This window comes from Nycticebus coucang, chromosome 21, assembly GCF_027406575.1.
Source record: "Nycticebus coucang isolate mNycCou1 chromosome 21, mNycCou1.pri, whole genome shotgun sequence".
In the NCBI taxonomy this organism is placed as follows: Eukaryota; Metazoa; Chordata; class Mammalia; order Primates; family Lorisidae; genus Nycticebus; species Nycticebus coucang.
This window is the reverse complement of record NC_069800.1, coordinates 44292822-44309883: the sequence shown is the minus strand read 5'-3', so window position 1 is coordinate 44309883 and position 17062 is coordinate 44292822. Positions and strand designations below refer to the sequence as shown.

At 48.6% G+C, this 17062-nt stretch overlaps 2 protein-coding genes across 5 annotated transcripts; one reads left to right on the top strand and one right to left on the bottom strand.

Moving 5' to 3' along the window:
• Nucleotides 1-5200: 5200 nt before the first annotated feature.
• On the top strand, nucleotides 5201-15471 carry BLCAP (BLCAP apoptosis inducing factor). The gene is made up of 2 exons (XM_053573631.1): nucleotides 5201-5341; nucleotides 13535-15471. The coding sequence occupies exon 2, from the start codon at nucleotides 13711-13713 to the stop codon at nucleotides 13972-13974; it is 264 nt and encodes an 87-aa protein (XP_053429606.1). The 5' UTR covers nucleotides 5201-5341; nucleotides 13535-13710; the 3' UTR covers nucleotides 13975-15471.
• NNAT (neuronatin) lies at nucleotides 9250-13528 on the bottom strand. Of its 4 annotated transcripts, XM_053573627.1 has the most exons (4): nucleotides 11501-13528; nucleotides 11224-11322; nucleotides 10493-10573; nucleotides 9250-10264 (listed from the first exon to the last, which is right to left on the bottom strand). In XM_053573627.1, the coding sequence occupies exons 1-4, from the start codon at nucleotides 11570-11572 to the stop codon at nucleotides 10172-10174; spliced, it is 345 nt and encodes a 114-aa protein (XP_053429602.1). In that variant the 5' UTR covers nucleotides 11573-13528; the 3' UTR covers nucleotides 9250-10171. The 4 variants fall into 4 exon arrangements, with proteins under 4 accessions (XP_053429602.1, XP_053429603.1, XP_053429604.1 ...); XM_053573628.1 differs by lacking the exon at nucleotides 11224-11322 and having other exon boundaries at nucleotides 11501-13506; XM_053573630.1 differs by lacking the exon at nucleotides 11224-11322 and having other exon boundaries at nucleotides 10035-10264; nucleotides 10498-10573.
• Nucleotides 15472-17062: the final 1591 nt, after the last annotated feature.

Below are 17062 nucleotides of genomic sequence, written 5' to 3'. Positions count from 1 at the left end.
CCAAGGAAGAGAGTCTGAGCTTCATTTATTCTCCCCTTAAATAGCCACAGATTAGATTATGTTCTGTATATGGGTAGAAATAGGATTTATGTTTTCCAAGGACTCACCAAGAAGCCAGGCATAAAGGGATTAAAAATTCATACTTCAGGTGCCTCTGGCCTGGGTTCAAATTTGTCCCCTATAGCTGTATAGCCTGAGGCAACTGACTATCTTTCTGAGCCTTTGTTTCCTCTGCTGTAAAATAAGGGTGATAACAGCCCATCTTTCATAGAGCTACACATAGAGCTTAATATCATATATTATTAGGAGTATTAATAAGGTGATGAAAGTTCAGTAAGAATAGTGGGCAGTTCCCCCATATTACCAGTAGGTGTCGCCACAGACTAGGCTAAAAGAACAAATGAGGATGCCCTAAGAAGTCTGCAACAAAAGGGTCTTAGAGTTGGGAAAACTTCCCAAGGAGATATTTGAACCCAGTTATCCTGGAGCCTTATGGGACATGGTTGGCTCCCCACTAGGGGTCCCTTAGCACTTTCAGTCCCTAGGATACTTTTACCCATTTGCAATAATAGGTAACTATGAGTGCTATGTGATAGGTGCTATTCTAAGCAGTTGACGTCATAAAGTCATTGGCTGGGTGTGGTGGCTCATGCCTGTAATCTAGCACTTTGGTAGGCTGAGTTGGGAGGATTGCTTGAGGCCAGGAATTTGTTCCAGCCTGTGCAACGTAGCAAGACCTACCAGAGACTTAAAAATTAGCTGAGTATGCTGGCACACTAGTGTAGTCCCAAGCTACTCGTGAGGCTAAGGCAAGAGGATTGCTTGTGCCCAGGAGTTTGAGGCTGCAGTGAGCTAGGATTGTGCCACTGCATTCTAGTCTGGCCTATAGAGCAAGACTCTGCCTTCAAAAAATGAACTCACTGAATCCCTACAAACAACCATTTCAGGGAGAATGTAACCTTTTCCCTATTTTACAGATGAGGACACTGAGGCACAGAGAGGTTTATTAACTTGCTCAAGGACACACAGCTAATACGCGTAAAATGCAAATAAACCCCAGCACTCTGGCTTCAGTCTGTGCTATCCCAGAGTGCTCTTCTTTCTATGATCATCTTGGTAACAATGCTCCTTATTACGTGTTAAATCTTTTGATATTACATAGCTGCTTTGATGTTTTAACATTTCACTACTGGTTCATTACAGATTGAATTTCCTGGATCTAAGTCTTGGTAAAGAAATACCATTGCTTTCAAAAAAAGTAAGCAGAGTGATGGTATAGGAAAGTGGGTATTGTGATTTCATAAAACATTTTTCTGTCCATAATACAACCATTTCCTGATTCTTGATCATTTAGCCCCAAATTTGCCATCCAGTTCCAATAGAATTGTAGGGACCTGGTTAGCAGCTAAATTGGAGGCTTATGGGACAAATGGAAAAGCTTGGCCTGGCCTTTTGGTCATTCAACAGTTACTGCCTCCAGACTGAACTTTGGCAATAGAGACAGAAAAGGCCTGAAGGGGGATTCAGGAGCAATTAACAAGACTTGGGGAGTGTGGAGCAGAAGAGAGCAGGAGTATGGGGTGAGTCAGGGGTGAGTCTGAGTGTCTTGTGAGAAGGGGAACCTTGGCAGGAAGGTGAGATCTACTCAGCAAAGTTTTATGGCAAAAAGAGCTTCCAAAGGTCTCCCAAGTCAGGGCCAGTGTTGGTGTTATTTCTATCACCTGGAACTGAGCTCAGAGGGCACAACAGTCTTGTGGGAAGAGAGAAAAAGTGCCAGCAGAGCAAAAGCCAGCCCCATGTGAGTGAGAAGACCTACCTCACCTTGTCCAGCTTCCTGAGACCCCAAGGAGAAAAGGGCTGGCCATTGAGGCATTGTTAATGCCTAGACCTGCCATGAACTTACTGGAAGATGATATCCCCCCAAACAGACCTGATTTCTTGCTTGGCAACATATGTCACATATGCCATGGGACAATGGAATACCGTCTTTTCTATTTCTTGAGGTATAACATACACAAAGTCCATAAAGCCCCCCAGTCTTAAGGCATTGCTTGATGAACTTTTACTCATGTAATCACCAACCAGATTAAGATACAGTCCTTTTCCTGCACCCTAGAAAAGTCCCTCTTGCTCCTTTCCCATCCCTACTCCCAACCTGACCCAGGTAACTACTATTTTAATTTCTATCACCATACATCAGCTTTGCCTGCCCTTAAACTTCCTGTGAATGGACTCATACAGAGTGTACTGTTTTTGTGTATGGCTTCTTTTGATTCATATACTATGGGTGAGATTAATGGGTAGTTACATGTATCAGTAGTTTGTTCTTTTACATAAAAAACCCAACAGTCCATTGGATGAACATGCCACAATTTGTTTATCCATTCTCCTGTCAATGGATATTGAGCTATTTCCAGTTTGAGCTATGAATAAATCTGCTATGAACATCCTTGCCTAAGTCTTTTTGTAGATATTGGCACTCATTTCTCTTTCGTAAATTCCTGGGAGTAGAAATTCTAGGTTATAGCACAGGTGTTGCTTAGATGAAATAGATCCTGCCAGTTTCCCAAAGTGGTTATACCAATTTCCTTTGGTGTTGGCAGTGTGCAAGAATTTTCAGTTGCTCCACATCCTCACGAACACTTAGCTCTTCTCTGTCTCTTTTTTTTTTTTTTTTTTTTGAGACAGTCTCATTTTGTTGTCCTGGGTAGAGTGTCGTGGCATTACTGCTCACAGCAACCTCAAACTCTTAGGCTTAAGTGATTCTCTTGCTTCAGCCTCCCAAGTAGCTGGGACCACAGGCACCTGCCACACTCCTGGCTATTTTTTTGTTGTTGTTGTAGTTGTCATTGTCATTTAGCATGCCTGGACCGGATTTGAACCCGCCAGCCCCGGTGTATGTGGCCAGCACCCTAACCTCCTAGCTACGGGCACTGAGCCTAGCTCTTGTCTTTTTATAAACAAGAGCTTCCGCTACAAGATTCTTCTTTCCCTCCAGTGATGGATACCAGCTGTGCTTAGCCTGCATGCATTGATCCCCTAGTCCATAAGCAACAGGATGGGGAGAGGTCACATACTAGGGTGGTTGAGTCTCAGGTAGAGACTTGGATGTGACCCCAGGAACTAGGTGGTCATTAGCATAAAACCAACACAAAGACAGCATATGCAGAGAGATGAAATGTGAATCCTTGATGACACGGCCAAGCCACACCATTCATCTGCCACTGAGTGGCAGGCTATTTTTTTAAGCCAAATAATTTAGGGTTTTCTTTTCTTTTTCTTTTTGAACTTACAACACAAAGGATACAGTCCACAAACGCTCGTCATTCCTAAACCCAATGGCGCTATTGCTCTCCTCCATAGCATCATCCCTGCTGAGCACTATACCCAACTAGCCACTGCTTTTGAGTTTCCTTTCCTGGCTCTTCTGCCTCTGCCCACTTTTCTGTCCATCTTCCCTTCCTTGGGTTCTCATCGGTGCCATGAGCTATGTACTCATAGCACCCAAATTTCTATCTCCAGCCCTGGCTTCCCTTCTGAGGAGTTCAGCTCATATAAAACCGCCTATTGACCCGGTCCATCTACCTGCTCCCCAGGCATTTCAAACTTCACTTCTCAAAGCCAAACTTTTTTTATTTTTTATTTATTTATTTATTTATTTTTTAAGAGACAGTCTCACTTTGTCGCCCTTGGTAGCGCCAGCATCACAGCTCACAGCAACCTCCAGCTCTTGGGCTTAGGCGATTCTCTTGTCTCAGCCTCCCAAGTAGCTTGGACTACAGGTGCATGCCACAACGCCCAGCTATTTTTTTGTTGTTGCAGTTTGGCCGGGCCGGGTTCAAACCCACCACCCTTGGGCGCGGGCACCCTACTCACTGAGCTACAGGCATTGCCCTCAAAGCTAAATTTTTTATTGTCTCCCTCTGTTTGTTCCTTTTTTAGGCTTTATCATCATCATAATCAAGGGCTCTTTCACTCAGGACTAAAACCCAATTAGGTGTTATTCCCCACCAATAACATTCAATATTACATCCTTTCTTTCTCCACCTCCCCAGGCCACCACCCTGAGTCATCATTACTTTATGCCTGGAAAGCTGCAACAGCCTCCTAACTGGTTTCCCCATACCTACACTCTTCCAGCCAGGGTGGTTTAAGAAACCCAAATTTGATATAATTCCCCTGATGAAAATGGCTTCCCATGACTCTCTAGATAAGAGTCAAATTAATTACGTAGATATACCTACCCCCTATTCCTTGCTCACCTCTCACCTTCACTCTGCTCCTTCCTGCCTCCTCTCAGAGACAAGTTGTCTTTCTACCTAGAATATTGTCCCTCTTCACTTTTGCCCTGCACAATTCCCAATTGTCCTTGGTTTCTTAGCCTAAATGCCATCTTCCCAAGGAGGCACCACCCTCACCTCTCACCCTTCATTAGGACACCATAAATTTCGCATACACACTCTTTACTTTCCCTCACAGCATTTCCCATCATGCATAACTATATTGATTTGATTACAATTATTAATACCCAGCGATTATCAGATTGGCAGTGCTTTGAGGTCACCCATTCCACCCCCTTGCCTTTAGCACTATTATTGCACATAACGCTCAAATAATGTGCTTAATTAGCTAATAAATGAATACGCTGACTCATTCAATCCCCCAAACAACTCTGAGGCAGGCATTTCCTCAGACATGAGGAAGTTGAGAGCAGGGATGAGCTGACCTGCACTCGGTACAGGGCAAAGGGAGGAGCCAGGTATTTGACCCAAGGCAGGCCTCTAGTTCTGAACCCGAATCTTTCCGCTCCTGAGCCTTGGGACCTTGATGAAAAGATCAGGGGGGTGGACATCGAGCCACGCGAAGTTTTTTCCCTGAGTTCACGGACCATCCACCCAGCACCTCAAGAGCTAGGACTCGCCCACACCAAACTAAGTTACGCCCGCTGAGCGCTCAATGAGTAAAGATCACAATCTGCTGCATATGCATAAGGGGACTATGGACCCGTGATTCGGGGCTGCCCAGTTGCGCCTGATTAGAAATTTTTCGGGTTTGAGGACTTCAGCGCTCCCAGACATTTGCAAAACTACGTGAAAAGTCTTCAAAGGCTCGTCTGTAGCGGGAATTAAGGCTCTATAGAGCACGAGTAGTCCCCAATTTGGACTTTTTGATCAGGCGTCTCTGTAGGCAGCCCTACCCCAGAAGGGGTCCTCGGCCGGCTAGACTAGAAGACCAAGGGGGCGTCTCCCCGGCTTCCTGCGGCGACGGAGGCAAGCAGAGGTGGAAGCAGGCTGCGGCAGTGACCGCGACAGTGGCGGCGGCGCCATGGCAGGGTTCGCAGGTACCGTGGAATCAGCCTTCTAGGGGCGGGATGAGAGGCCCTCGATGCGGCCTCGCCGCCATGTTGTCCCTTCTGGGTCACCTTAGGCGTCGCCGGGTTCCCTCACTGGGATTTTCCTTCCGCACAGTCCCGGGGGTGGGGGCCGCCCCTGTCCCGCGTCAGGTGATACCCCTTCTTGGCCATAGCTTGTCCCTTCCCAGCCCAAGAGTGGGGTCACCGGGCTCCTATGTTCTCTTTCTGGCCTCGAAGGTCAGCACCTTTCCAGAATGAGGTAGGCAGAGCCGGAGGGCGCGGGGCTGAGGAGCGCGACCACCGCCTCTGAAGCTCCGGATCCCATGGCCGGGCCCACCTTATGAGAGGCTTGTCACTCCATCGCCACGACTTAAGTTGCATTTTTTAAATCAGAAGGCGTGGGGGAGAGGGGGAGAAAAAGGGTCTCCCGCCCCGGGTCCCCGCTTCCGTGTCCGTGTCTGGCGGGAGGTGGGGGGGTGATAGGTTAACGCTGTGCTTCGAATTACGGGCGCTTCTTACTCTTAACTTTACATCAAATCTAGATACCCGTTCTTTTTCCTCTAATATGTGTGCCCTCAAGGGCAGCTGAACGAACGGAAAGCCTGGCGCACTAATGGCCTGGAAAGGAAATGGGGGTTGGGGGATAGTATAGCTTTTTCCTTCCTTCTTCCAAACCTTCTTTAGTTTCCTTCCAGGCCTCCCTTTTCAACGCTAAACGTTGGGAGACTGCGGCCTTTCTGTTTATAGGTTCGGATCGTCTTTTATCCCCTTCAGGGAACTGGTGTGTTGGGGACAGCTTCTCTGCCCTGCCTGGCATGGTTCAACCATCCCATCAGCCTTCTGGACGCAACACCAAAGCAGGCACTAAAAAAAAAAAAAAAAGTTCCAGCTTAAATGCTAATGCCAAGTGTTAGCTCTTGTTTGCTTGTTTGTTTTAAATCAGAGACTAAGCAACGTGGAACAATCTGTCAAAAGATTGGTCACTGGAAGCCTGGTTGATTTCCAATGGCCAAGTCAATTTTATATCTGAAATTGGTCTTGTTAGAGTTGCTGCCAAAACCAGCTTAATCTTTTATCTGTAATATGTTGTTTCAAAGCAGAATCTAGGTTAGGCTGTCTTTTTTTGTTGTTGTTGTCCTATCTTTGAAACACATGCATTCCATTTCAAGCCTGTCACTGCGTGATAAACCAAGGACCATGTGTTGCCTGCCTCTCTGTCTTCCTGCTCTGGGAATGCTCAGGAATCTAGATCCTACTGGGGTATGGGCCCTGTGGGAGGGAAAAGGAGGGAAGGGAGGATAAATGGGATCCTTCCCAGAGGACATGGTGACAGTATTTCTCTGGGGCATATAGAGGAAGTCAGAGGTCACCAGGGAAAAAGATACTGTGGTTAGACTAGTGTTTTGTGTGTGTACATGAGTGCACATGTTTAAGTCTTTGGGGGGAAAGCTAAGGGCAAATTCAGAATCTCCCTTTGGGGTGTTGGCTCCTGAGGAGATACAACATGTTTCAAAATAGTAAATGGCTCACAGCAAACCTGCTCCCATCCAACCAAGGTATAATAAGATGTTGCTGGCCCTATAGCAGAAGCTCAAGAAACCTGCCCCTGCCCTGCCCAGAGAAGAGATACCCTTCCCTCTGTCAAATCCAAATACTCCATAGATAGAGGCAACAGTATTACATAGCAGCCCACATCTCTGAAAGCTGTGGTACCTAACACCCCACCCTCACCTCCATACTTAACTTCAAGTTGCTAGGCTTAGAAACTAACATCCTTCTTGGGGATTAGTCCCAAGAGTCCCATCTGTTGCAGGATCCCACACACCATTCCAGTCCCCTCACAACTTATTTGTTCTGTCCTCAGCTTTCTGGGGGCAAAGTCTTATGGGAGCAGTGATGGTTTAGAAAAGGGACCATTTATTGCTGCAATTGAGGGCTTTGCAATAAAAACACTAGTCATTTTCAACACCTCCCATTGCTCTCTTTCAGAATAAAATGTTTTAATGGTATAGCTTGTGGAAAAAAATTTTATAAACAAGATATATTTGGACTAGATTTCTAGGCATTGCATAGGATGGAAAGTGAACATCTGTCACTCTGGTGGGTTAAGTTTGCTACCAGAACTTGAGGGTTTGAGGGTAGAGGACAAAAGTGGGATGGACATTGCACATTCAAGACCCATCATGCAGGTGCAGGCCACCATGGCAGCCCTTGCCTGGAAGTCTGTCATCTCACCATGCCACGCTCAGAGCCCTGCTGATGGATGGAGGAAAAGGGCTTTGCCAAGATCATCTGGAAAGCTCTGGAACTACCAGCAGCCTCTTGTCTTCTAAAGGGTGGTAACTTTGTCCAGAGTAGTCAGATTTTTCTGTGCTGCTTTGGCCTGCCTCCCTGAACTCAGCTACCTTGTGATTTGGGCTGATGTTAGAGGATCTGAAGCAGTGGGGCCATGGGCATACCCCTCAAAGACTCTGAGGGGAGGGTCATCCTTCATTGAGAACATATGTTGAAATATGTCCATAGTTCTGTGGGTTTACTGTGGAAAACCACAGAAACTCCCAGTCTTGAGGCCTGCCAAGATCTGGGCTTCAGAAGGGAGGGGTTGTCAGCATTGCCTGCTGATGAGTCAGTCTGGGACAGGAGAAGACCTGCCTCACCTTTAGGCTATGGTAGCAGCTGTAGCTGCCCAGCCTAAGGAAGATGGAGTCTCAAATTGCACATCCTAACCAAGTCCGGATAAGTCCTAATTGCCACTTGGACAGCAGAGTGTTTCTAGTATATTAGGTTCACTGGTATCTTAAAGGACCTCTTACAGAGGGGGAACTGAAGGTGAGGGATGGAAAGTGACCTGTCTGGGTTCCCTAGGTTTATTGATGGCAAAGTCAAACCAGAACCAAGATCTGCACTCCCACACCCACAATTCTCTGCTGCAGAATGAAGTTGTAGGTGCTTTCAGGTGCTGGGACTGGGCTGAGAAACTTAGGGGCTTGCTTAGGGAAAGGAAACATGATCAGACTCAAGGGGGCAAGGTTTGTGCTCCAGAAGTGTTTGTGACAACTGTGACTAAGGGATTTTAGGAAACGGCAAGAAGAGAGATTTATGACTCTCTAACTCCCTCTCTTGGTGTTGACCCAGGAACAGGTGTGTAGTGACAGAGACACATAAAGCCAAGATGAGGCTGAACAGGTGGCAGGGCCATTTGGTGAGAGTCACTTGACCCCATGTAAGAAGAGCCCCAACTCACTGAGGAGTGGGAGAGAAGAGAGAAGTCTGAAGCTGAGCAGCCACCACCCGCCCTGACATGATGGCAGGGGAGAGTCTAGGGCCAGGCACCCAGGCAGTGTCCCTAAGAATAAGGAGGCTAGTGCTGAGCAAAGTACAGAACCCAGTTATGGGGAGAGAGGTTTATGGGGCAGGGCAGGGCAGGAGTTCTTGGAGAGTAGTAAGGCCAGGCAGGTTGCCCTTGTAGCAGTCAATCCTGGTGGCCATGGGCCCTAAAGTGTTAAGATGGAGGAGGACGAGGTGCCACACCACACCTCTACTCATTGTCTAGGCCAGTGTCTTCTCCCCAGTGCTCATTTCCTTGGGCCTCCTGAATGGAGACCTGAAATGAAGCTTGCTCTGAAATCACCCCCCTTGGTCCCTAGTACCCTATTTTGAGGGCTACTCCCACCCTTTTCCCTCACCTCCCAGTTTTCCCATAGTGATTTCCTGCTGTGGTCCTTTATCTCAGGACAGTGTTCAGTTGAGATGGGGCCGGGTGTGTGAGGAGCCCACGTCATTGCAATTCCCCCCATATCCTCCTTCCCCCCAAGTGGTGTGCCTACTCCACAATGGGCACATCAGTCGAGTCTTAGAAGTGTGTCAGTGTTGCAAAAGAAGTCACAAGAGACAACTTTTTGGTGCGCCTCCATCACCTCACAGGGTCCTGGGACACTGCAAGATGGAGAAGGTACTGGTTTTTTATTTTTTGTAGAGGTGGTCCCTGTCCTCCAGGAGCTTACAATCTAGCTGGGGAGACACAACTAATGCACACTTAACAATCAGTACAATTAGCGATTACCACAATATTGACCACAACTGCATGAGACCAGGGAATAGCAAGATCAGTGAGGAGGGAGGGGGGGCTACGGAGAAAGCATTTTAATAAAGATGGAATTCTTTTGTTTGCTGGTTGAATAGGTCCAAATCAAGTGACACATTTCTTTGGGGGTTGGGGCTTGGGAGGCAGTGAGGGGGAAAGGGGATTGAGGAAGCATAGGCAGCAAGGCTGGAATGCATGTGCCATAGGCAGGGGACAACAGAGAGGGCCCTACTCCCATGTCTTAACCCCCTCCAGAGTCCTGCCACACAGGCACATAGTTGATGCCTTCTGGGCTGCACTGAGATTTAGGGCTTCGGCTGGTGATGTCAGAATGTCCATTCTGCTGGCTGGTGTAGTGTCTGGATCTTCGTAGTGGGCCTGCTGGTATGGCTGTGGCTGCGGGGCTGGGATGGTGCTGTCCCGGCTTGATCCAGATCAGAATGTGGTGCCTATGCCCAGATCTCAGGAATCTGCTTCCCCCATTCTCCCTCCTCCCTTACCTTGCCCCTCAGTGGGATGGGGCAAAGGGGTTGGGAAGGGATCTGGTATCATCTTCATTGTCGGTACTTCTCGGGGGAGAGGGGGCCTACTGGCCCCTCACTGACCTTGCCAAGTGCTCCTCTGGCGAGGGAGCACAGGGGACCCCCCATTCCTGTGCGGCTCTGGCTCCCATGCTGGCGGAGATGCACAGGAGCACCTGATGATGCCGCCGCCCAGGGCTGGGAGCTGGTGTCTCAGTTGGGGGCTCGCTGCCTGCGCTCCCCCAACACCTGCCGCCCGGTCCGCGACACCGTGTACGCCAGCTTCTGGAGGGAGTACCTGAACACCTGCAGTGAGAAACCCAGGACCTGCCCTTAGTGGAAAGCGCCTGCAGCACGTGTGTGGTGCTGCCGTGCCCGCCCCCGCCCCACCCCCTGCCCCGCCTGTCTGTCCAGCGTAGGCTGGAGAGGCGGGCGCAGGCACAGCTTGTCCACGAGTCAGGGCAGCTGGAGCTTTTCCAACTGTGCTGAGAGCTGCATGGCGGCAAGCTGATTGGACCCACAACTTAGGTATACCTCACTTCTTGCAATGGGCTGTGTCCCTGGAGGATTTCGAAAAGCGAATCCTACCCAGTAAATGCAGCATTCCAGGAACACCTTGAAGGAAATAGCGATTCCTTTGGCAAAGGATTCCTTTAGCAGGGAATTCTTCCTGCAACGGGAGCTTTTAGGGTAAATTCTTTTATGGGCAGAGCGCTTTCTTATTTCTTTTTACACAAAGCGCCTTTGCCGCTATTTGATTCTGTTTTTCTATAAAGCGTTTTGGAAGCGCTTTCCCCCCCCCTTCCAATTTGCCTGCGAAGGGCTTTTTCCTCTAATTGTTTTCTTCAGAGTGTTTTTCTCTGATTCTTTTTTTTTTTTTTTAAGTTAGCGCCTTTGTCTAATTTTTTTTTTTGCAACGAGCCTTTTATCTAATGCAATTTTCTGCCAAGGGCTTTTGTCTGATTTATTTTTCCTGCAATGCGCGTTTCTTTGTTTTTTTTTTCTGTGAATTACTTTTTCCTCTATTTAGTTGTGCAGTTTTTTGCTAAGTGATTTTTTTTCTGAGAAGTGCCTTTTTATAACTTATTTTCGACCCACCTCTCAAGCATTTTATACGTATATGTATATTTTACAAGAAAAATTCCCCGCAATGCGCAATTTTTTAAGGCGGAAAATTTTCGCTATGCGAGCTGTAAAGTCTGGCAACACAGAAGCGCCCCGCCTCCCTCCCGGGGTCAGGTCTGGGTGTAGCGGGTTTTTCTTACCGCGTAAGTCGCTAAAAGCCTCGGTTGATCGTCCGCAGCGGTCGCCCGCCGCGCCCCGAGTCTTTGTTCCCAGCCGGGCACGGGCGCACTGGGGAGGGTCTGCGCTAAGAGGACGGCGCAGGGAATGGGTGGGGGACGCGCGGTGCTGGCAAAGCGGCACTTGGGCGGGCAAGGATCGCGGCAATCGGAATGGGAGGCGGCAATCGCGACGCAAGCTTGCGGGTTTGGGGGACACGCGCTGGGAATCATCTCCCACCCAGAACCCCAGCACACTTACCTGCAGCAGTACACGGAAGATGTACCAGCCGATGATGAGCAACTCAGCTGAGGCTGCCGCCACTGCCGCCATGGTTCCGAGAGCAGTGGATGGGTGGTCGACAGCGAGGGTTCGCCAAGATCTGCTGATCACTCAGAGTCAGCTGTTGGGCGCACTGCTGCAGCAGCTGCCACCGCGCCTTAAATACCCGCCCGCCACCTAATTGCGCATGCGTGCTTGGGGGAGCTTCTTGAGGAGGGGTGGGTGGGGGCTGTCCTCATTCGCCAGGAGAGGAAAAAAATAATCCATCTGCTCTTTCCACACCGACCCCCACCTCCTGAATTCCATTTTAGCCCCCTTCCAGAAGATTCCGCAGTGCTTTTGAATTTTCGTATAAAATGGAAGGGTACTGCGACTCTGGGTAGAGCATAGGGGCAAGGGTGCGGGATGCAAACCTCTTGGTGCTGCGCCCTTCTCTCTGAGCCTGCAAATTTGAGTCTAGTATTCGTGTTCCCCCATATCCCACCTTAGGCACAGATGAAAAACCGAAGTTAGGGAGGGGTAATCTGCCCTGTAGATCAAAAAAAGGTGCCCCTTCCAGGAACCTTGGCATCACAGCGTGTGACTTTTAAGCCCAGGTCTTTGCTTCATTAGAGTCCCCTGAGCGCGTAACCCCCTATGATTCTTTGCATCCCGCTTCTTTCGGTAGCAAGATAATAATCATCTGCGGACGAGGTGGCTACTGTAGGGAGCTGAACCAGGACCGTGCACTCTGGGCGCAAAAATGGTAGTCACCAAGGATCTACTCTGTGGGAGGGATGCAGGCAGGATCAGCACCCTTTGTGTACGTGGGGAGTGAACTCTACGGAGAAGTAATTGGAATATGTTGGGATAGTTTTCTCCGGGACCGGACGTTTCAATCTCTGTCTTCCGCTCCCTTCCCCCAGGCCCTGGTAGGTCTGCCTAGCCAGAACGGTTCTTTGTACTCTTGTGCTGAGCAGCTGGAGTACGGAGCCGGGTTTCCCTGTAGCTACCGGAGGATTGTGACTACTCCTGACCTGTTTCCTGCCCAGGCGGCTGAGCGCCAGTCTTGCCAGTCGCTCGCGGAGCGCGGGTTTTCGGGCGGGAAGACCCAAATGCGGTTTCTGAGGTCGGCCCCGGCGTACCAGTGGCCCGCCAAGCACTTCTCTATAGCAAGCTGCCTGACTTGGGCCAACTGGCATTTACCCTTATGTGGCTAGAAAATTAATTTTGATTAAAAGCTCATGAAGGTCTGGTTCTGTACAGTGCCAGCAGCAGATGGAAGTGTAATGATCCAAACGAGTTCAGTTTGGATGAAGTAGCAGAGTTGTTTTCTCTGCATTGACTTTCGAAGAAGTTGCTGGTTTGGGTAAAATGACGCCGGGTCACTTGAAAAAGGCAAGGTTGGCCCAGGCTGCCATCTTAATACAAAGTATCTGGTGGCGCCGCCTCCACTTGTAGCTTCTCAGAGATCCTCTGCCTGTTAGCTACTGCTCCTCCTCCCCGCAGGGCCCGCTACTTTAATTCGCTAGTCGTTTGCCCGAGCACCTATTGCCGAGAGAGATACTAGGTACAGAACCCTCTCCTGCCACGTGGGGGCATAGCACGGAGGAGCCCATGGCGGTCCCGCGGCAACCATAGGGCGGTATTGTGAGGTCTGGGCCCTTTGAGGACAGGCCACAGCCCCAGGAGGCGATACATGATCTCTGCCGGGCAGGGCCCAGGCAGAGCCAGTCCACTGTGGGGACCGTGCCAGAGAGCCCTCTCCTCGAGGCCCCAGGAGAAACCCAGGGGAGACATCCCAGGAGGCTTCCCGAATGGGTGACTTGGAAAGGAATGGAACTTCCGTGGGTGGGCAGGGAGGAAAGGGCATTCACATTTACTGTTGTTAACCATGATCCATTTTCCCAAATAAGTATACATTCTGTTCCTGTTTTTCTTTTCTTCTTTTTTTCTTTCTTTCTTTCTTTTTTTTTTTTTTTTTGTCTGTCTGTCCTTTGTGTGTTTGTCTGTTGTGTTGACTTTTCTCTTCAGGATCCCTGCTGCCTTGGTGATCCCAGGCTGACAGCCAGAGAGCACAGCGGCTCAGCTCCTGGAGAGTGAGGGTTGAAGAAAGCAGAAGGCAGCCGCCTGCGCCCACTGGCTCCCATTGGGTCGGTTCCTGCAGCGGTGCCTGGCAGCCTTGGCAAAGGCCCTGCCCGTCAGAGATCATGTATTGCCTCCAGTGGCTGCTGCCTGTCCTCCTCATCCCCAAGCCCCTCAACCCCGCCCTGTGGTTTAGCCACTCCATGTTCATGGGCTTCTACCTGCTCAGCTTCCTCCTGGAGCGGAAACCTTGCACAATTTGTGCCTTGGTTTTCCTGGCAGCCCTGTTTCTCATTTGCTATAGCTGCTGGGGAAATTGTTTCCTGTACCACTGCTCCGATTCCCAGCTTCCCGAATCGGCGCATGACCCTGGTGTTGTGGGCACCTAACAGCCTGTGCTCTGTTAGCTTTCCAAGGAAGCAGAAGACGGGAGGGGAGGCATTGACATAGGTCATAAAGCATTGGAGTTTCAAATCCCGCAACCCCGCGGGTGCCACATTCCTGATGGCGCCTTTTTGGCCTGTGATGTTTTATCCTTATAATGTGAATAATGGCACTTACCGGTGCTTTCATTGTAGAGTCCTGTAGTCATGGGTGATCTTGTGGTTGTGTGTGTTCTGTCCCCATCTTGGTCCTGGCTCGCAGGATGGCCACCCCCCTCGTCTCATTACTGTGAGGAGTCTGCACCCATCCTGGTCAACCACCCCAGAGTGACCGTGGCAGATAAAATGCCAGTCTCATTGTCACCTCTGTGACCCCTCCTTGTCCGGGTCTCCTTCCTTCCCAGAAAATTACTCACTCCTCAGTCCCTCTCCCAGTTTCCCTTCTTTTCTACCCCTTTCCTTTTTGGGGGAGCACCTGTCTAAGACAGGGCTTGTTTTTTGCACTTATCTCGAATTTGAAGAGATTGCTGATGCCCGAGAGCCTCGCTTTTTCATCCTTTCCTTGTTCAGCAGGCTAGACAGAAAAATGTCTTGACTGTTGTCCATGAATTTCCCAATATTTTCTCCACTTCATTTTTAAGAAAGGAAGCAACACATAGATATTACTCTTTCACCTGGTGTCTGGGCTCCTGCTTGCTGGCCCAGCCCCACTTCCTTTGTCCTTCCTCCCGTCTTCTCAACTCTCCCGAGGAGGGGGGCCTCATTGTATCTCCTGTGCATGCTCTGCAGGATTGAGGTATGATGTGTTCACATAGATCTAGCAGTCCCCAACTGAGTGAGTGAGAAAGTATTTGTGTGTTTCATAACTGCCATGATCCCCTTGATAGGTGTTTGAATATTTTTTGATGTGCCCTGTGTGTGTGTATGTATACAAATACACGTATATATTACTTTTAAAGAAGCTTTATCAAACGTGTTCTGATTTTGAGGTTTAGCACTAGCTAGCTATATATAGTAGGTGCCGCTGCAGTTTTTATTTAGCATGGGGATTGCAGAGTGACCAGCACCCTGTACTCTGAGGTGGTTTGGACAAGACACAAGGGAGCAGCGATCATCGTCCTCCCACCAGGAGCTTCTCCATTCCTGTGCATGTAGACTGTACATTATGAAGAATACACAGGAAGATTTTGTGACTGTCACTTGCTTCTTTCTTTTTCTGCGCTTCAGTAACAAGTGTTGGTGAATGAGACTTTTTCCTGGCCCTGCCCACTGGGGATCAGCATGGTTGTCCTTCCAGTCAGAACCATCCCTCTGTCTCCACTGAGGGCAGAGGGAGGTGGGCCAGTCAGAGAACAGAACTGGAGGCAGTCCATCTAGGGAATGGGACTGCAAGGCTGCGAGGCCACACTTGTGAAACGTTTGGACTGCTGTTCTGGAGCTTTTGTTTCTGGTGTGTTCGTTGCACAGCTGTTTGAAATGTTTAATAAAGCTTTATAAACTTTACTCTGTGTTTTTTTATGTGGCTGCAATCCATTTGGGTCCTGGTGTTGGATTTCTGAGTTAGGTGGGGGGCAGGGAGAAGCATGCAGGGGCTGAGTTGTTGGCGCCAGGGTACCTTAGTCCCAAAATTTGATCTGCTCACTGGAGAGCAGATGGTGGGGTTAGGGGAGGGGGTCAGGCCAGGCAGTGAACAGGAGGGAATCTGAAAGTTTTCAGAGATGAGACATTTATGTTTCTCAGCTCCCATGGCTTCTTGCCTGAAATTGTTTCCCTCCATAGGAGATTTAAGTAACTGATCCCTTGACAAACAACTTAAGACAGCTGGAGCTCTAATCATCAAGGATTTTTATGGTGCTGCTTTTGAAGTAAAAATAAAGTGAAACCCCTTATGACATTTCAAGTGGAAAAATAAATAAGACTGGCTGTCCAACCAGAAGATGTAAGGCAATGACTAGAAGAATGGTTTGACTCCATGTCTAGATGGCTCCCATGGCCATTACTTTTGAGACAGAGGTCTAGCTTATCAGGCCTCTGTGGCTGGGCATGCACCTCTGAATCTCCCTTTCTCTAGAAAGCATAGTAGGAACACTACTTCTTCAAGGCATGAGGCTCTTGTGAGGATTTATTGAGATAACAGTTATGAAGAGCTTTGGTAATTTCATGGTAGATCCCCTGTTTTACCTACCAAGATTTTTTATTTATTGCTATAAAGTTGAGTATGGTTTTCTCCTGCTCTTTTTAAAAATCTCTCCATTGTAACATTATCCCTTTTTTCATTTCTAACTTTTCTTATTGAGGCTTGCTTTTCTTGAGCAAAACTTGCCAAAGATTTGGCTATTTTAGAGGTATTTTGAAAGAATCAAACTTCTATCAGTCATATCTGCTGGGTATTTTTCCAATCGGATTCCTTTGTGCTTTTATCTCTGAATTCTTTTCTGGGTTTCTGGATTTATTTTGTGGTTTTGCAAAATCTTGACAAGCCGAGGAGTCATACACATGGAAAGGATGGTTTGTTCAACAAACATTGAGACCCTGTACTAGGCTTGCTGGGGATTTCAGAAGCAAGACCCAGGCCTGACTCTCCAGGAGCTCATGATTCTAGCCTAGTGGGAAGACTTAACAAAACAGACAATTGCAAATTCCAAAAACAAAACAAACAAACAAAAAAGGCTTTTGCGTTCCTACTCTCCTGTGGAGGCACCTGGATGATAAATGAAGCCAAGATTATTGCTTATTTTACTCTCCCTCAGAAAGCAGCTTTCTGTTTTAGGTCAAGAGGGCTTAAGAGTCACAAACAGGCCTCCCTCAGAAAGATTTGTGGCCCTTTCTAGCAGGGGTCCTGCACCACCACCGTCAGGCCACTGCCAAATCAGCGTTCTGTAAGCCTGACAAGCACCCCACCCCCTGAACTGCCTTTCAGGAAAATGAAAAGTAGATACCTCTTTGCTAAAAAAGTAGGAGCACCAAGCCTTAGAAAAACCGTGCATGCTCTGTGGTTCCACTGGCCACGTAGTTCCCAGTATCAAATGGTTGCTCATGTGACACTTAGTCACCACAAGACCCCGGGCAGCCTAGGTGTGGGCTTCTTTAGGAA